The sequence below is a fragment of the Oryctolagus cuniculus genome, chromosome 5, assembly GCF_964237555.1.
Source record: "Oryctolagus cuniculus chromosome 5, mOryCun1.1, whole genome shotgun sequence".
Taxonomy (NCBI): domain Eukaryota; kingdom Metazoa; phylum Chordata; class Mammalia; order Lagomorpha; family Leporidae; genus Oryctolagus; species Oryctolagus cuniculus.
Genome location: NC_091436.1, coordinates 61,309,484 through 61,330,036, shown reverse-complemented (window position 1 = coordinate 61,330,036; position 20,553 = coordinate 61,309,484). Strand labels below are relative to the sequence as shown.

At 42.2% G+C, this 20,553-nt stretch overlaps 2 protein-coding genes across 7 annotated transcripts in view; one reads left to right on the top strand and one right to left on the bottom strand.

Annotated features, from left to right (window-relative positions):
* The window catches only part of WASF1 (WASP family member 1), an 86,666-nt gene extending 78,871 nt beyond the window's left edge, over window positions 1-7,795 (bottom strand). For 2 of the 5 annotated variants that reach the window (XM_051854423.2, XM_051854427.2), the window contains exon 1: window positions 7,631-7,768. The gene's annotated coding sequence lies outside the window, so the exon portion shown is untranslated. Of the gene's footprint in view, window positions 1-6,802; window positions 6,938-7,160; window positions 7,275-7,630 lie in introns of those variants that run through there. The other 3 variants (XM_051854424.2, XM_051854426.2, XM_051854425.2) reach the window with 3 other exon arrangements.
* Window positions 7,796-8,236: 441 nt separating this feature from the next.
* The window catches only part of CDC40 (cell division cycle 40), a 52,473-nt gene continuing 40,156 nt past the window's right edge, over window positions 8,237-20,553 (top strand). Inside the window, exons 1-3 of one of the 2 annotated variants that reach the window (XM_051854422.2) lie at window positions 8,237-8,371; window positions 8,578-8,828; window positions 17,320-17,406. In XM_051854422.2, the coding sequence (XP_051710382.1) occupies window positions 8,308-8,371; window positions 8,578-8,828; window positions 17,320-17,406 (402 nt within the window). In that variant the 5' untranslated portion in view covers window positions 8,237-8,307. Of the gene's footprint in view, window positions 8,448-8,577; window positions 8,829-17,319; window positions 17,407-20,553 lie in introns of both variants that reach the window. The other variant, XM_002714912.5, reaches the window with a different exon arrangement.

Sequence of the window (20,553 nt, the reverse complement as noted above, 5' to 3'; positions counted from 1 at the left end):
GTACCTATGAAATTTATATTTATTAAATAAAAGCTTTCTAAAAAAAGAAATCAACAGAAGATAAATGGGAAATACCAAAATATATGGGGATTCAACACACTATGTTTATAAATAACATGGTTCAAAGTCTCAAGAAATTTTTAATTATTTTGAAATGACTGGTAATGAAAATGTAATTTACCAAAAATTATGGGATGCATCCAAAGCAGTGAATGGAGGGAAATTTATACCATGGGATAAATATATTAGAAAAGAATGATTAAAAGTGAATAACCTGAACTTCCACCTTTGGAAATTAGAAAAAGAAGACCAATATGCCTAAAACAAACAGAAGAAAAAATAGTAAAACATAAGCAGAGATTAAAGCAATTTAAAATAGAGAACACAGAAAACCAATGACACCAAATAAGGGGTCTTTGAAAATATCAACACAATTGATAAACTTCTGGTTGTATCAGATGCTTTTATTTCAGTTTTTAAAAATGAGTGCTAGTCTTCACCTGCCACTAAAGCATAAATATATATAAATATAAAATATTTTAAATATTTTAAAACATAAAATATTCCTTCCCCTTCAGCTCTGCTTTGCCTTCCCTTTCCATAATTCTCTGGTGTAAGTTCTAGACATGTATAAGAGTACTGCAAAAAGTCTGTGAAAAAGGAATCAAAAAATAACTTGGAAGGACAGGCATTCAGCCTAGCAGTTCAGATGCTGGCTAAGTGTCTATTCCCACATGAGAGGACCTGGTATTGATTCCCAGCTCTGGCTCCTGGTTTCAGCTACTGCAGACCCTGGGAAACAGCAGTGACGGCTCAAGTAATTTGGTTCCTTTCACCCACGTGGGAAACTTGAATAAGAGTTCCCAGAGACACAAGCAGACCCACACTCCACCTCTCCACTTCAAATAATTTTTTAGAGTATTTACTTTGGTGTAAAAACTTTTTAAATTTATGCATAGTTTTTCATAATACATATTTCCATGAACTTTTTGAAGAATCCTCATGCTATAGAAACTCACCAATAAGACATTCAAGACAACAAATGTCCCCCATTAAACAGTGTAAAATGAAACAAACAAAAAGCTGACTTTTGCAAAATAATGTAAAAACAACAGATTTATAGTTTCTGGTAGCAGGAAGTAAGTTAATCCTGCTCTGACACAGCTTTTTCTTCTCAAATGAGTTAGTTAATATACATGTAGAAACATTACATTATTGAAGTAGACCTGGGTACCTGTTACTCAGGATGAAAGAAAGGCAATAAGCTGGACTACTGCCAAACACTGAAAAAAGCTTGGCTGCCATCATCATCTAATAGTCATCGCCACATTCAAAATCCACATCCTTAGAATTATTTTAGGGCCATAACTTTATGTAATAGTACTTTGTCAGCAAAGGATAGCAGGAAAAAATGGGACTTTAAAATAATGTGTGTCTGTGTTCAAATCCTACTTTCATTTTTATTAACCATGTGACCTTGCACTAATCTATTAGAAGATTCAGTTGATAAATACTAGGAATACAATTCCAACAGGTTTATGCAAAAAGGAAGACTTATTGCAAAGTTAACTAGGGTGTCTCTTGGAATTCAATCTCAGGACCATGGACAAAGGCACCTGAATGCACTCAGGCCTCCACATTTACTTCTCTTTGCACCCTTTCTTCTAGATGCCCTGTTTGCACCCTTATTTCTAGATGCCCTGCTTATCTAGTTCACATGGCAAGACACAAGGCTATTAACAAAATCAAGTTTTATCACGCAGCTCAGCAACTGGAGAGAAAGGAAATTACTCAACCTCTGGGCACCCAGGACACAAGAAAAGCTCTGAGTGACCTGCCTTAGTGCAGAACTGGGCCAATGAAAGAAATTATCAGAACTGTGATTGGTCCCCCAGCCTTCTCAAAGCGTGAGTGATCATTATAAAAGACTAATCTAATCCAGTCATTAACATGATTTAAAAACCTTCATGGGCTTCCCCAATGGACAAAAATAAAATTCATAACCCCTGTCAGACCAAGCCTTTAATGTGTGCCCTGGCTCCTGTTTACCCCCACAATACAGGATCCCTCTAAGTTCCATCCACTTTGGCTGTTTTTTCATTCCTTGAATGTTCTTTGAACCTGCCAAACATCTTCCCTATCTCAAAAAGGTTTCACATGTGCTCTCTGCCCTTTCCCCCTGCCCCCTAGCTAGCTAACTGCCTCTCATCTTACCTCCAAGAAGCAAGCCCTCCCTAACACCCAGTATAAATTAGGTTCCCCTCCCTCGCCACAATTTCTAATTATAAATAAATGTGTTTGTTCAGTAGCTTTCTCTTACTACATCTTTAACCCCAAGATAGAGACCTACCCTTTTAGCACCAGTTGGCCCTCAATAATTATGTGCTGAATCAATAACTGGTTTAGCATGGGGCATGTGGTAATCACTACTAGATCATCCAGTTACAAATGAGGGGAGGGTAGCAAGAAGGCAGTAATACTATTACCAAGTTATTAAAATGACTGCCCCAACAGTAATTCATTGGGGAAAAGGGAATGAAGCAGTTCCCAGAGAAAGTAGGCTTTTGCTAAGCAGAATAAGCAACCTGTTCCATTCAGTTAACCTCTTCCTTCCATAAATTCCCAATAGGGCAATGATATCAATTAAATAAGATAATAAATATAACAGTATCTACACAGAGACTTGCACATATAGAAAATAAGCAGTATTACTTCCTTTCCTCTTAGGGAGACCATTGTTATGCATTATCCGTAAATGTAATTAATCTTCAAATAAAGCAAATTTAAAACCTACAAAATGCTCCAATGTACAGACAGGCATAGCTGTGTTCAATGACTCCTTTTCTCATAGCACCCTGATCTTTCACCTGCTATACTGTAGTAATTGTATACGTTCAAAATGCAAATAGCTTAAACTAAAAAAGACACTGGGAACACAAAAACAAGGCAAATGAAAATATAATGACAATCAAGCAACAAAACTATCTCTCTCCTCAAGAAGTTTATAAACACTTTTCAATGAGCCTCCAACCCCACCACAACCATGCCAGAGCTCCACTGTACTGGCTATACTCCGCCTTTTTCTTTCTTTTTTAAAAATATTTATTTATTTATTTGAAAGTCAGAGTTACACAGAGAGGAGAGGCAGAGAGAGAGCAAGGTCTTCCGTCTGATGGTTCACTCTCCAATTGGCCACAACAGCCAATTGGAGCTGCACCAATCCGAAGCCAGGAGCAAGGAGCTTCTTCCAGGTCCCCCACGTGGGTGCAGGGGCCCAAGGACTTGGGCTATCTTCTACTGCTTTCCCAGGCCATAGCAGAGAACTGGATTAGAAGTGGAGCAGCCAGGACTTGAACAGGTGCCCATATGGGATACTGGCACTTTAGGCCAGGGCGTTAACCCGCTGCGCTACAGCACTGGCCCCAGTACTCCATCTTTTAACTTCCTACTCCCACTCCACAAGCTTAATCACACTATTTTTCCTTAAAAAAAATTAAAGATTCACTAGATGTAATATCTCTCAAAAACATGAATAAACCTACCTTAACTTCACAAATTACTTTCAGTTAAAAAAAGAAAAAAAGCAAAATAATGAAACAAAAGAAATCATTTTAATTCTGTGTTTTGGTGCTTCTGAGAGTCTATTTGAAAAAAAGCAATCAAAAATTAAAGTAAGCAAAATCAAAAAACAATGATAACAACAAATCTCTTTTTTAATAAAAAGTCTTGCTTCCAAGAATTGGCATATGAGGCAGATTTTGACTTTGTTCTTTTCAAAGGGAGATCCAGAAAGAAGAAATTCCCTAATAGCAAGTACATAAGCAATAATATTAGAAAGTGAAAATTATCTCAGATAAAAAGGGGTTATAATGAACTTCAAATGCTGTACAATTTTATTTGCAGCTAAAAGGGACCTCAGAAGTCATCTACTTCTCAGTTTACAACTGACTTGTTCCAACTGTTCTCATGTCCTCATGAGATGGAAGGCAAACCACTCACTGAACTAAGATCCTGCTCTTCACCTCCAAGTGGTGAAAGAGGGCAAGTTCCTAGTAATGTGGTCACGTGCAACACAAGAGTACCATCGCATTTTTAGAGTCAGACTCTCATATGAGATTGTTGCAGAGTATTAGACATTTTAATATATATTAATACTAATTATTCATATAATCCCATTAATTCACTAGCATTATTAGAGTAGTTCTAGAATTCAGGCATATTATGGGTTAACCAGGTTTAAAAGGGATGTCTATGAATCTAACCACTAACCATATGGTTTCTGAGACAATAAATTGAGTTCTAAACCACTCTACATCAGTCCCATTCCAAGTTAGAGATACTAGTTCACAAAGGCTCTAAATTATAGAGCTAAATATGATTTAAAAATTTTTTTAAAGGCTAGGGGTCATTTATGTTTAAAATTAGATACTCATTTACCATAGATTTAATTAACATACTTTTAAATTACTATTTCATTGGAAAACTTAAGTCAGAAAGAATCAAATACATTTCTATTTCATCTAGTTGAGGAAAAACAAATTAATGTAGATTTTCATGAGGTTATAAGAAAATTGTTAATATCATTTCATAAATGGAAGATTGCTAAAATATACATTATTCAGTATCTAGTTTTATGTCAAAAGTATGTGGGTAAATGAATTATATTTGAACAGGTAAAATGGAGTTTAAAGACCCTCCAAATATATTTTTCTCATTTTTACTGAGAAAAAGCTTTGTTTTGTTACTTAAAAAGTTTGATAAACCTACTTTTCCAAAAAATTTTCATCCAGCAAACTAATTCAATGGATTTTCTTCACTTACTCATTTGATTGGTTCAACAAACAGAACTGAGTCTTTATTGTTTGCTAAACACTATACTAAGCAACTCTGGATTTATGACAGTAAGTGACTGGTCAGTTCCTGTCCTTAAACAACTTAGAAAAATTCTGAATTAACTGCATTTACTCCAATGTTACTGAAAGCTAAATTTTATCTGTCATTTAAGAAAACATAAATGTAATCAAATTAATTCTCCCCAAAGGAACTATAAAATAGTTTTAATTTTAAAGACACTTCAGTAGTTTTATCATTCACATGAAGTTTTCCCACAAAATAAATGTTAATTACTGTTTTGTTAAAAGTTCTAATAATACGATCTTTTAATAGTTTTTGCTATGGAAATTGACTGAGTTAATCTTTCAGAAGGAAATCAAAAAATGATGTACTGTGATAACAAAAATTGAGCACATGGAAAAGATACCTTAAATTATTTCTAAAATAAAGCAAAATATAAAATTAAATATAGTCTTATGCAATATTAACAAATTGCCTCTGGATATATATATATATCAATGTTTATAACCCCAAATAATAAACAAAGTAGCTCCAGTTTATACCTTCCAAATGATTACAACTGTAGATTTTGGAATGTGTCACCTACAAATTTTTTTAATGAAAAAGGCCTTAATATTTCCAGATAGCTTAATTTTTCACAAACTTAATTCAATATTATACTTGTTCATTATCAAGTCACATAATTTTTATCAGTATTATTTATGCCTATTATTTATAACTATACTTATTTACTATAATACCTAATGTCTGCAATTAAAAACAACTGATAGATGAAAAGCTTTCTTCAATTTAGAAGTATCACTCTAAGTATTGCTCCAAATTAAAATCAACGTGAATCAGTCATTCTAACATGGCAGCGAAAATCCATATTACATTTTTTCATTGTAGTTTTCACTGAAAGTGTCAATTTATCAGCTAAAGTATTTAAATTCCTTTAAAAGCATTATGAAGCATACTTACTGATCCACACATACAACCTAGTGGAGTAAATGAGTATTATCTCCATTACACATAAGGAAACCAAGGCACAAAGGTATCCATTTTGTAAATTGCAAGGTCATTTCTCAAGGAAGCAACTGATCCTACAGCATGAACATACGTGTGCCACTTCCAAGTGCCAGAAAACAAGTCCTGTACTTTTCAAATTGCCTTTGCAATGCCTATCTGCAATTCTGTTTCATCAAAAGAGTTAATGCAAGAAGCCTAAAAAAGGAAAAATGGAAAGGGAAGATTACAAAAATCAAAGGAAAACACTTATTTGGGGTAGTGAATTATTTATTTTTAAACAATAATTTGTAAGCATCAAGTACCCAACAGTTGCTTGTAATATTTGCAAAAAAATGTCATCCTTCAGGTACAGCATGTAAAACTGGAACATAGCTATCCTTGTAGACAGAAGTTAGAAACATAAGAAAAAGATCTGCAAGTAAATACATGATATTACAAAGAAAACAACTGAATAAAAAATAAAATTCAGCTAAGTTAGGGTACGATTAAAAACCCCATCATTCATTCCACTGTAGGCTATGGTTAGCAATCAAATATTCAAATATTCTACTGGTGAAATTAAATACCAAAGTTTTCTCATTCAAAACTTGAGATGTTTTATTCAAATACTTTATTAAAATATTCAATACAAATAAAAACTTTTCCCAACAGAAGCTTAAGAGCAAAAGGATAAATTGCTCCCGTAGAGTTCAGATTGAGACTACATGTGTAGACATAGCGCTATCAACAACTAGACCAATCAAAGTTCCCTACGACTCACAGGAAAGAACAGGAGAGGGGTTGAATCAGCAATACATCCATCACATCTATTACAGAACAGGAACAAGATTTAGCTACCACCAAAAATAAAATTAAAAAAAAAAAAAACACAGAGCATTCAGAATGCAAGGCGTATCTTTTACAAAAAAGGAACCACAGTGAGCCCTGCTGAAGTACGTACTCTAGCTGGGGCTTAATTGATCAACCGTCTACAGAACAGGTCGCCGAGGCTCGGGTCGGATGTGCTGTCATCACTATTCCAGCTCAGGCCCCGCGAGTGCAGAAGGTGTCAGAGTACGGAAGCTAGGGGGCACGCTGCAGCCAGGGGAGAACAACGCCAAAGGTGCAATGGATGCTGCATAGTTGAATAATTATCTGGGTGGCACAATGGGCGAGTCCCGCCGACATCACAGCCCAGCAAGCGGCTCCCTAACTCTGCCCAACGCCCCCTCCCCACCCCCCACGAGTAGGCAGCGGGGGCGACCGCATCGCTTCGCCTCCTCTTCAAAGGAAAACCCGCACGCCCGCACCCGCTTTACCGTTATAGCTTCAGACACCGACGTGCGGCGCAAACACGCAAACGCGCCAGCGGGCTGCACCGAGCCTCGGGCACGCAGAGCCGCCCGGGGCTTCTCGGCCACCCGAGGCTGCAGCCGGCTCCCGGGCGAGAGGCCGAGGGTGCGGGCGGGCTGGGGAGCCCAGGCGGCGGCACTTCAGGTGAGACCCGCAGAGTCCCCGCCCCGAGCCGCCTCAGGGCGGTCCCCGCAGCGCAGACCCCGGCGCGCCCACCGCCGCCTCCCCGCAGCACCAGCCGGGCCGGCGGCGGGGAGGCGGGAGCTCGGGAGACCCGCGAATGGGGGCGGGGGAGGCGAGCCCACCCACCCCCGCCGCCTCTGCGGGCAGGAGAGCCACGCACACGCCTCCCGGCTCCAGCTCCGGCCGCTGAGACCGAGTTCCTCTCCCCGGCCCCCTCCCCCGAGGAAACAATCCCTGAGAGAGCCGCGCTCACCGTGAAACCTAGGGGCTCGTGCCTTACCCCTTCTGCATGCTTCGGCGGCGGCCGCCGGTCCCGCTCAGCTCCCGGGACTCCACCGAGAGCCCCCAGGAAGGGCAGGCTCCGGGGGTGGGACCCGCTCGGGGCAGCGGCTGAGGCGCCGGGCCGCGGGGAACGCCGCCCGGGGCGCCCGCCGCTCGCCGGACCCACACTGCGCTCGACGCGCGAGCGAACAACACCGCGAGCCGCCGCTGCCTCACCCGCCCCCTCCCCGCGCGCGACGCTCCACAACCGGGCGCGGGGACCCGCGCCAGAGGCAGGGGGGACCGCGGGACTCTCTGCTCCCAATTTCCCAGCCTTCCACCCAGGAGCTATTCCTGGTCAGTGACAGGTCTTCAAACTCAAGATTCTCACTCTCCTCTTCAGCCCCCAGTGCCCAGGCGCTGCGGTGATGGGAAACCGAGCCTCCGCCCACTCGCCCATCCGTGGGGGTGAAGACCACGTTTCCCCCCTTTCCGGAGGCTCTGTGGTATTACCCAAACCTCAGTTTGGGGGAGGGGGACGGAGAGAACCCAGCTTGGCGAGGGAATGAGGGAAGATGATAGCCAATTGAATGAACCATCCATCCAGGGGCGGGGTCGAGGAGAGACCTGCCCGCCAGCCCCGCCTTCTCGCCCTAAACTACATTTCCCATGGTGCCTGCGCGCACTTCCCGCCGCGCTGCACGCCGGGAGTGTGTGGCCGCAAGGCCTCCAGGTATTTCTGAACTCGTAGTTTTTAATCTAGTCCTCCAGGTCCTGAAAGTGACCAGCTGTTAAAACTGGTTCCTTAGGTAAATGTTTCCAACCTCTTAATCCTATAGAAACTATTCAAATAATAATTGGTCTGTTTTTTTTTTCAAAATGTTACAAATGATTTCTTAGCCAAGGAAGTAAATAATGTGTTTCACGGCTGTCTGTCAGGACCTGGAAGCCGCTTCTCCTTCCGCCCGGGCCTGGTGTCCGCAGAGGATCAGTTTGCCGTCATGTCGGCTGCTATTGCAGCTCTGGCCGCTTCCTACGGTTCGGGTTCGGGGTCCGAATCCGACTCGGACAGTGAAGGCGGCCGATGTCCGCTGCCAGCCGCCGAGTCTCTCATGCATCTGACTAAATCGCCTTCGGCCAAGCCCTCGCTGGCAGTGGCGGTGGACTCGGCTCCGGAGGTGGCAGTTAAGGTAAGTGCTGCGGCCACCGCTGCGGTGCGGGAATGGGCTCCAGCTCCAAAGTCGCCGCCGGCCGCTGTTCGGCCACGTTTTGCCTCTTTCTCGGCGCCGAGAGGCCAGTCTCTAACGCTTGGATTGCATCTGCGGAGCAGCCCTCTAGAGCCCCCAGAACCCCTGCCCTCGCCCCCCGCTGTCAGAAAGCAGGTGGGAAGCGGGGTGGATTGGGACAAGGCTTGGACGAAGCCGGTGTAATCTCAGAACAGGAATGAAACTAGACCAGAACTGTACAAGCTGGGGTACGAAGTGAACAGTGGCCCGGCTTTGTTTTGTTTTTTAAGTAAGAACCAGGTTCCAATCCGTGCGCCGCCACTGGTGTGAACTTTGGGCAAGTTAGGCAGCCTCCTCTCTTTCCTCGCCGTGGAGACAATTTTCAAAGCACCTTTGTATTTGGGAGGATTCTTGTGAAGATTGAGACCATTTATATAAATAAAGTTTATAGCACAGAGCCTGGTATCTAGTGCGAGTGCGATCCTTGTTAGCTGTTGTTGATTATGTGTTAAAATAGTGAGAAAAAGGCCTTGGATTTGAGGAAGAGCAGGCACAATGCCATTGGAGGAATGTGATAAAGGCCGATATTGGGCTTTTAGAGTTCATTTAGCGAATATTTATCGAGGAAGCTGTTCAAAGGGCTGAAGGCACATTGGCCCACAAGTCAGCCTGTGCCATCATTAGGTGATTTCTAGTGAAAGAAGTTGCCAGTTAAACGGGTCGGAGCAGAGTGGACACAGTGGATTGAGGCCTGCCAGGGCAGAAAATTGAGTTCCATAACAGAGTAAGGAAGGAGTGTGATTTCCAGAGGTTGTCAGGGAGAACTAGAAGCCGGTGCTGCACCAGCCGGGACAGGCAACCCTGAGAAGGCAGAGGCTCGTGTGTCTCAAGTACGGAGGCAGGGCTGTGCTGACGGGAGCCCAACAACAGCTCCAGTGGTAGTGTGGACCAGGCAGAGTTCCTGTGGGCGACCAGAAGCTTCAGATGCGGGGAGAGGAGGCCAGGCCGTGGGCAAAGTTTCCTTTCTAAGTTGTTCCAAAGTCAAGTGCAAAGAGAGCCTTGTGGAGGTTTTAGTAGACTCTCCATGAATTTTATTTTCTATTAATTGACATCTGTCATGAAAGAATGCTTAGAATCCTCCTGTCTTTTTTTTTTAAAGATTATTTATTTGAGAGAGTTACACAGAGAGAGGTAGAGGCAGAGAGAGGTCTTCCATCCGCTGCTTCACTCCTCAGATGGCTGCAATGGCCGGAGCTGTGCTGATCAGGACCAGGTCTCCAACGTGGGTGCAGGGACCCTAGGACTTGGCCCATCTTTCCCTGCCCTCCCAGGCCACAGCAGAGAGCTGGACTGGAAGTGGAGCAGCCAGGACCAGAACCGGCACCCAAAAGGGATGCCGGCGCCTCAGGCCAGGATGTTAACCCACTGCGCCACAGCGCCCGCCCCTCCTGTCTTTCTAACAGACTCTTCAACCCTAAAGCCCATCACGACCTCCTTAATCTTTATTCCTTTCATAGCTCAGCCTTTTGGAGCTGTCTTCAGTTTTCCTCCTAAACCTAGTGCAGCCTGGCTCTAGCCTCTTGGGAAGCTCCTCCTGGAAGATGCCCCAGGCCTTGCAATTGTCATGTTCTGTCCTTTGCCTTGACTCGCTCAGCAGATGACACTGAACTTTCCTGGTCCCCTCTTCTCTTGCCCTCCTTTTCAGCAGTGGTGTCCCCAGGACTCTGCCCTATAAGTCCTCTTGGTACTCCACGTATTCTCCCATATCTTTGGCCTCCATCTGTGCTTCAGCTCACAGATAAACACTGGGAAGTGGTTGCACAGCCTCTAGAGATAAAACTCCCAGGATTCAAATCCTGCCTCCAACGTTCAGTGGCCTTGGATAAGTTATGGAAGTCTTCTGTGCCTGATCTCTCATCTGTGAAGTTGAATGACCCTGGTCCCATCTCCCAGAGCTATAAGATTTGTCATCAAGACATAGAGAACCTTTTGCAGGGTCCGGCACACAATAGCACTAAATGTTAGCTGTCTTTTGTTTTTTCCATGCCTAAACTTGTTGCTAGCTTAAGGTCTAATAAACAGCTCCCCCAGGATGCCTCTCAGACACAGATTTCATTGTGCTGAAAAATCAAGCTGCTTTCTCTGCAGCCCACCCATTAGTCCAAGCCAAGAACAGAAGGGCATCCCTTTCTCTTCTCAGCCCCTGAAACCAGTCATGCAACTGGGTCTAACTGGTCTGCTTTGTGAATTTCTCTCAAGTCAGTTGCCTTCTCTCTATTGCCTGCCGTATTTTCACTGGCATCGCCTTTATATTTTGCTTATTTCTCCCAGGAATTGTTCTTGACTTCTCTTTTCCTGTTTGCCTCTACTTTGGGGTGCTCGGTCCTATGTTTTGCAACTCAGTGGTATTTACCCAATCTCTTCCTCTTCTGCTGTCACTGTTTATTTCAGAGTCCCAACATCTCGCAAGACAATTAGAGCCTTTTGCTGGTCTTTCTGCCCCCTCTCTGTTGTCTCCTGGTTCCATGCCCCAATCTTCCCTCCGCAGTGTCCCCAAATTCCAGTTTCATCACATCACTTCTCTGCCGGTGCACCATGGTGCTCACTGGGCAATTGCTTAGGTGGTGTGTGAAGCCAGCCACCCTCCCATGCTGAACTCTTCACAAAGACTGGTTTTCTTTCTTTGTCTCACAGTTTGGCCCACACTAGTCTCTCTGCCTGAAAATCCCTTACCTTCCCTGCCCTCCAAAGTCTCCTGTCCCCTCAGTCTCAGTGCACAGGTGTCTTCCTGCACCTCTCTTAGCCCCTGGTTAGTATCTCACCTATAACACTTGCCACGTGGCTGGGACTTGTTAACTTTTTACTTTCCCCTAGGCAGTGAGACCCTGGCACCCAGAGATTGTTGTGTCTACTTGTTAATGTCTCCAGTGCGCCTCGTATACAAAAGAAGGGATATGTCTGGTGAGAGAGTGGAATGCAAGAGCGTGTAAACAAGAAAGTTTTGTAGAAAGGTGTGCACCCTGAGAAGGAGAGTTTTAGTGGGGGTTGGCAGCCTCCGGAGCTCCCTAAGTTCAGTCGCTAATGAGTAAGGAAATCCAGGAGGAGAGGTTTGGTGAAGTACCGGAAGTCCACCAGCCACAGAGCTGGGGCTAGCCCACCCGGCAATCTGGTTCTGTGATGAAAGAATAAAAAGTATTGCTCATTGTCAATTCATAACCAACATTTGTTTCTATGAAGGAAAAAACGCTTACACATAGAGATTAAATGGCTGGAAAATTGGGAAAGGATCAGGTGAGGAGAGTGAAGCTGCAGATAGGTTCATGCGGGTACTACAAGTGTTGACTATTTGTATCATGACTAACGGCAAGTGTTTTGGCAGAGAAGAAATTTATGCCGTGCTTTTAATCCATTTTTCCCTGAGCACTCAGATTGAGTATCTTTTTGTATATGTTACTGGTGATAAAGTTATTTTTTCACTTCAGGGAGACTGTTGGATTGTGTTTTTCATTTTGATTTGTAGGAGATGTTTATAAATCTGCATCCTATCGTATGTGTCACAAAAAACTTTTACAGTTTGCAGCTTATCTTAGTCTCTTTTCAACTGTTGTAACGTGCTGTGTATTTAGTCTGGTCTTATTAAACTATTTGTTTATAGAGTGTGGTTCTTGTTTGAGAAATCTTTAATCCAAAATCATGATAGCATTTCTCCCATATTATCTTCTGAAAGCACTACATCCTTGCTTTTCATACAGTAAGTCATTAGTCCACGTGAAATGAATTTTTAGGTGTGGTGGGAACATGACTAATGGGATGGCTTGGTATTTGGTAGTACATTTCTCCCCGCCCATTTTCAGTATTGCTCAAGAATGCTTTGGCCATTCTTGGCCCTGAATTTCTACAAACACTTTAGAATTAACTTGTGAAGCACTGAATCATAGATCAATATGGGGACAAGTAATATCTACTCATTCTTTTGAGTCTTGTATAGTGTGTAGGCTTTTAATTTCTTCGAGCTCATTATCTTTTGCATCAAGATCTTGTACAGTTTGTTGCAGGTGTTTATAGATACATCTTATTTTTATGCTGTTGTATGGATAGTGTTTTTTTCTACTTATGAAACTCTCACTGATCTTTGTCTTATACTCACATAGTCAGCTGCAAGTGTGACAGTATTTTTTCTTTTTTTCAATCTTTTTTTTTTTAAGATTTATTTATTTATTTGAAAGTCTCAGTTACACAGAGAAAGAAGGAGATGTAGAGAGAGAAAGAAAGAGGTCTCTTGTCCACTGTTTCATTCCCTAATTGACCATAATGGCTGGAGCTGCACCAATCCAAAGCCAGGAGCCAGGAGCCAGGAGCCAGGAGCTTCTTCTGGGTCTCCCACGCAGCACAAAGGCCCAAGGACTTGGGCTGTCTTCTACTGCTTTCCCAGGCCATAGCAGAGAGCTGGATGGAAGAGGAACAGCCATTACTCGAACCGGTGCCCATATGGGATGCTGGCACTGCAGGTGGTGGCTTTACCCGCTATGCCACAGCACCAGCCCCCCTTATTGGTCTTATTTTTCTTGCCTTGCCATGTTTGCTAAGACCTCTAGAAAGATCAGATATAGAAAGATCAGAAAAGGGTTTCTTAGGCAAATTTCAGCCAAAAGAGAGCTGGCACTTGTTGTACTAAGATCAGTAAAATATGGGACCGGCGCTCTGGTGTTGTGGGTAAAGCCACTGCCTGCAGTGCCAGCATCCCGTATGGGTGCTGGTTCTAGTCCCGGCTGCTCCACTTCCAGTCCAGCTCCCTGCTAATGTGGCTGGGAAAGCAGTAGAAGATGGTCCAAGTGCTTGGGCCCCTGGCACCTATATAGGAGACCTGGAAGAAGCTCCAGACTCCTGACCTTGGATAGGCCCAACTCTGGCTATTGCTGCTATTTAGAGGGTGAACCAGTGGATGGAAGACTCTCTCTGCCTCTCTGTCTTTCAAATAAATAAATCTTTTTTAAAAAAGATGAGTCAAATAGACTTTAAAGCAGAAAGCATGCTAGAAACAAAAAAAAAAGGGCCACTTCACAATGATAAAAGGTTTAATTCACAAAGAGATGTGTAACATTCTAAGTTCAAAATGTTTCAATAAATTGAGAGAACTACAGGATAAATTGATGAATATAGTCCCAGTGGGAGGATATTGCACTTCTCAGTAACTGATAGAACAAGCACAAAATTGCAATGATACAGAAACTATGAGCAACAAAATTAGTAAACCGTATCTAAAAGTAACAACACAGCACTTAACACCATTGAGTGTTGCTGACCACCTACCAGCTCAGAGATTGGCAAACTTTTTGTTAGGGGACAGATAGTAAATATTTTAGACTGTGCTGACCATATGCTCATATAATATCTGTCACACACACACACACACACACACAAACCTTTACAAATATAAATACCATTTTTAGCTTGGTGGTTGGTGGTACAGAAAAAAAGATTATCGGCTAGATTTGTCCCAAAGGCTATGGTTTGCCAACCTCTGTACTTGACCACAAGATAAGTCTCAACAAATTTTAAATTGTGTTATGACACTCTAACCAAAATGCATCTAAGCCAGAAATAAGCCAGAAAAATATAACTATAAAGTTACCATATTTAAAAATTGTGAAATTGCACTTCTAGGTAACCCATGGGCTGTAGAAAAAAGTCACAATTGAAGATATTTTAAAATGAACAATAAGGAACATTAGAATGTGTGATATGCAGCCACTGCAATAGTTTTTAGAAGCGTAGTCTTAAATACAATACCAGAAGAGAAAAGGACTATGCTTTTTATCCATTCTTATGCATCTTTTTTTAAAGATCCGTTTACTTGAAAGTCAGAGAGAAGGAGAGGCAGAGAGAGAGAGAAAGAGGTCTTCCATCTGTTAGTTCACTCCCCAGTTGGCTGCAATGGCCGGAGCTGTGCCAATCCGAAGCTAGGAACCAGGAGCTTCTTCCTGGAATCCTAGATGAATGCAGGGGCCCAAGTACTTGGGCCATCTTCTGCTTTCCCAGGCTATAGCAGAGAGCTGGATGGGAAGTGGAGCAGCCGGGTCTTGAACCGGCACCCATATGGGACGCCAGCACTGCAGGTGGTGGCTTTACCTGCTATGCCACAGCTATGGCCCCATTGAACTCCCATTTTAGGAAGTTTAGTAGTCAATTCCACTTTCTGGGAAAAAAAAAAAAAAGCTGTAAATTGATGAGCACTATATACTAATGGTTAGTATTTGTGATATGCTTTATAGTTTTCAGTGTTTTGTATCTGTTTTCTTATTTGTACACAGGAAGAAATGTGAAAAGGACTAAACAGTAAATACTATTTTGTTTTCTTCTCAGACTACTTTGAAAAGACAAACTGTATGAACTTGGCCCCAAGGATGCCCTTTGCTTACTTGTACTTTAATTTTTGTGGATAATTGAATAAAAAATTTTTTAATTCTGTGATAATCAAATTGTATGCCTAACTGATATTGAACTCCTTTCCACGTGTGTGTTAAAACAAGATAGTGGTATTGTCCAAGTTTTTCTAATTAAATGTAAAATTAACAACCCTTCATGTTCTTGAGAGTTATTCAATTTGTTCTGTAATTTTAGCAAGAGCCAGAGCCTGGAACTTATTTGTAATGTTTATTACCATTATTGCTGATATTAGGGGTAATTTTTTAAGTTGTACTTTGTGTTTAACAGTTGATGAGGCATTATACTTTGTTCAAAATGATTCAAATTTAGAATATTTTAAACACCCTTAATCTGAAAGACCTGGTAACCCATTTTGTAAGGTGGTTCTAGTAACTGTACTCTATAAAATCCACTGGGAAGGCATTAGTGTGACTCAGCCTTTGGCTGTTTTCAGTATATTTTGTCACTAGCATTTGAATATTATGTAACCTTTTAACTTCGTGTTACAGGGTTTACTGTTGGGCCCTAACAAAGTTGCCATCTCAGCGAAGATTCTAGTGCACATTTTAGGGTGAAGTATATTTATGATCTTGTAGGTGGCCCAGTGGAAGAACCCCCTTCTCTTAGAGTCTTAGTGTAAAGAACACCCCTGTTCACCACTGACCTTCGGAGGCCTGAACACCAGGTTCTCCTCCCAGGTCCCTTTCAGCTAAGGTTAGGGTAACTGCACAGTCTCAGATGCACCCATGAAGCCTTCCAATCCGAAACTAATCAACAAAGAAGCCAGGAAAGAAGAGTTTTAAATAGCAGTGGTTGCCAACATTTTCTAGCTTGACCAGTTTGACCAGCAGTATCCTGTGGTGGCCATAGCAGTTTAGTAGTGGTGTTCAGTAATGGTAAACTGTTGCCCTCTTGAATTGGGTCTGGGATGTGACAGATTTTGACTTGGGATTCGTCTATACACTCAACTCTGTTTCTGCCTATTTCTCAAAGATGATTCTCCATCTACCTTGACAATTCCAAGAGCAGCTCATAGGATCCCATGGTGTTTGGTCAGGCTGTGAGGTCTCCATTGCTTGCAATCAGAACCCTGACCGAGACACATGGTTAGTTACTCTGCCAACAGTTGTTTTTATTTTTTTCCCTTCTTGCTCAGGGAAAAGCCCAGGCAAGAAATATCAATTTGGAAATTGTCATATTTGTAAGTGGTTGGGTTTATGCCAGTGATTCTGCAGTGGAGATAAGATTTTTGTATTCATCAAACTAGGGAGTGAATTGAAGAAAAGTCAAAGGTTGAAACATTGGCATAGACTTTATTGAGAAGACTGAGGCCCTGCCACTTCCTTTTGTCTCCTCTGCAGTACCCAAGCCAAGGCCTTCTGTTTACATATCTATTACAATTTGTATATACGAAAGGAGTGCCTCATTTGAATTTGGAACTAGGAGATCAGGTCTTTTGAGTTCATCAAAAAAAGTAGAGCTGGGGGCAGGCGTTATCCCAGCAGCTAAGACTTCAGCATCCTTTATCAGAGTACCTGGTTTTAATTCCCAGCTCCAACTCCTCATTCTAGCGTGCTGCTAATACAGACCAGGGAGGCAGCAGGTGGAGGGGTTCCTGCCACCCACATGGGAGACCTGGATTAAGTTCTTGCTTGTTCTGGTCCATACTGTTGTGGGCATTCAGGGAGTGAACCAGTGGATGAGAGATTTTCTCTCTCTCACTCTCTCTTCCTCTCTCTCTCTTTTTCTCTCAAATAAATAAGCAAAAAAAAATTTTTTAAACAAAAGTTGGAATCTGTGAGTCTTTTAATGTTCTGTTCTTTTTTTTCATGCTAGGAAGCCTCACGTTATATATAGAAATTTTTAATTCAATATTTTAAAGAGAAAATTCTATTTTGGAAAGAAAAAAATTATACACTGAATTTACAAAGCTTAATTTTTGTCAGAATTATTAATTGCATGATACTAATATAACAATCACAAAAGAATCCCTTAGCAGATCTTTACTAATCATTTGGCTTTCTTTTAGGAAGATTTGGAGACTGGTGTTCACCTTGACCCTGCTGTTAAAGAAGTTCAGTATAATCCTACATATGAGACAATGTTTGCTCCTGAGGTAAGCATATTTAAGGTTTTGTCTTTTGCTATGGTATTTAAATTATACATTGGTAGATGAACTGTTGGTGAATTTCTTAAAAGTTTTCTCTAAAAAAATGCTGTTTAAACTTTTAGAAAATATATGCATCTATTCTACAAAAGTTTAAGTAATACTTTTGTGAGAATACTTTTAATAAAAAATACACTGTCTGCTTATCTACATATAAATATCTGTTAACATGTAACTGTGTGTTTTGGAAAAGTAAATTAAAGATACCCGATTATTAGATGTGAACTTAGCTGACATTTTCTTCTCGGTGTTGACAGAGAACATTATAAATGAACCATACAGGGGAAAATTTTCGTGCATCACCATCAATATGTAGTATATTATGAAACATGTAGTTACAAATGCTTCTGAAATGTCATACTAACAGTGCTAGAAACTAGGCACAATGTTTGATGCCCACTCTAAATAAAACAAAGTATTGGATTTTCTTCTTATGATAAATCATGATACAGGAATTTTTAAATATGAAGAGGGAGGAGACTATTTAGAAATGGTGAATATTGTCCATTTATTTTTTTAAGAGTTATTTTATTTGGAAGGCAGAGTTACAGAGAGAGATTTTTCATCTGCTGGTTTATTCCCCAAATGGCACAATGGCCTAGGGCTGGGCCAGGCCAAAGCCAGGAGCCAGGAGCTTCCTCTGGTTTTCCCACATGTGTGCAGGGGCCCAAGCACTTAGACTATTGTCCCCTGCTTTCCCAGGCACATTAGTAGGGAGCTGGATTGAAAGTGGAGCAGCCGGGGCCGGCACTGTGCTCACTAGGCTAATCCTCCGCCTGCGGCGCCAGCACATCAGGTTCTAGTCCCGGTCGGGGCGCCGGATTCTGTCCTGGTTGCCCCTCTTCCAGGCCAGCTCTCTGCTGTGGCCCGGGAGTGCAGTGGAGGATGGCCCAAGTGCTTGGTCCCTGCACCCGCATGGGAGACCAGGAGAAGCACCTGGCTCCTGCCTTCAGATCAGCTCAGCGGCCATTGGAGGGTGAACCAACGATAAAGGAAGACCTTTCTCTCTGTGTCTCTCTCTCACTGTCCACTCTGCCTGTCAAAAAAAAAAAAAAATGGGGCAGCCGGAACGTATATGGGATGCCAGTGCTACACGCAATAGCTTTAATCCATTGAACCACAAAGCTGGCCCCGAATGTTGTCCATTTAGAAAAGATTACACTTCTAGATATTTTTACCTGTTAGAATGGAAAGAATGCTTGATAAAATAGAAATGACAGGAAATGATTATTTTAGAACAAAAACGTAAGGCTTCAGTAGCAGAATCTTTAAGAAGCACTTCAGCCGGGGCCTGCTCTGGCACAGCAGGTTAAAGCCCTGGCCTGCAGCACAGGCATCCCATATGGGCGCCGTTTCGGGTCCTGGCTGCTCCTCTTCCGATCGAGCTCTCTGCTGTGGCCTGGGAAAGCAGCACAGGATAGCTCAAGTCCTTGGGTGCCTGCACCCATGTGGGAGACACAGAAGAAGCTCCTGGCTCCTGGCTTTGGATCAGCTTAGCTCTGGCCATTGCAGCCATTTAGGGAGTGAACCGGTGGATGGATGACCTCTCTCTCTCTCTCTCTCTCTGTCTCTATCTACCTGTTTCTGTAACTCTGTCTTTCAAATAAATAAAATAAATCTTAAAAAAAAAAAAAATAAGCACTTCAGCAGTGGAGGTGAGGAGCTGTACCTTACTGCATCTTGGTGGAAAATGAGATACTCTGTTATTTTATAGCATAACGTCGTTGTCCTTTTTGTGATACATCCTAGTCTAGAACTCTTTCACATACTTGTCCTGCCTGGATCCTGCAGCCACTTAAAGCCATGTGGCTGTTGAAATGTGTAGCACAGCCAGATTTTCAGTACTCACGTTCAGACACTGCTGTGGCCGCTCTCTGGGTGTGCAGTGAGCAGAGAATGCGTGCTGATGCTCTGAGATTAAGCCCAGTTTACATTGTATTCCATTATATCTCAGATTACAAGAATCTAGCCTGTCAAACAGTGGGCTATTTCTTATCCCTTGGCACCATTTTAGCCAGCCCTTTGAAAAGAAGTGACATTGCAAGTGAAATGTATTTCAGTAAAATAGAGTCACTGAATTCAGAAAATGAGAAAATCTGCAAGTACTATGGTCTATGACATTCCAATGTCAGCTTATCTTCTACAAAGTGTGTTTTTCTTAAATGTTTAAATCTTCCATGTAACTGATAACACTGATGTGTGATTTCAGTTTCTGAAACTCTCTAGATCATTTAAAAGATCAGTTGATTTTTTTCTATTGATGAGGCAATAGACCTATCATTTTCTTTATGAGGTTATCAATTTTTTAATGTTATGCTCTTTTCCTATGTTAGGGAGCCTCACTTTAAATACATAAGCTAGTTTATGTTAAGAACACTTCTAGATGTCTTGTTAACAATTTAAGAAAGAATGATGGGCTTAAAACAGAAGCAAAATTACAGTTTCTCCTGGTTGCCAAGTGCATTGTCTGTGGCGTAACAAATGATGGACCTGATGTTTTATGACAAGAATCTGTATCACAGAGTCTGGGAAGATATTATAAGACACTTTGCTAGATTAAGTTCAAATTCTTGTAGTTTTGAGAATCCATTGTTGGAAACAAGATAGAATCCCTCTCCTCAAGCTAGTGTTCACCAGAAAGGACGTGCTATGTACTGTCTTTTAAAAAGATAGAGAAGGGCAGTGTTGTGGTACAGCAGGTTAAGCCACAGTTTGTGATACCAGCATCCCATATCAGAGAGCCAGTATGAGTCACGGCTGCTCTGCTTCCAATCCACCTTCCTGTTAATGCACCTGGGTTCAGGCAGCAGGTGATGACCCAAATGATTAGGTCCTGCCACTGACATGGGAGACCCAGATGAAATTCGAGGCTCTTGGTTTCAGCCTCGCCCTGCCCCACCCTTTGCTGCCATTTGGTGAGTGAACCAACAGATGATCTCTCTCTCTCCTCCCCCACTCTCTTTCCTTCCCTCTGTCACTCTGCCTTTCAAATAAATAAAAATAGAGATTATGGGCAGGAGTTTGGCCAAAGTGTTTTAAGTTGCCCCTTGGGATGACCCTATCCCTTATCAGAGTGCTGGGTTCAAGTCCTAACTA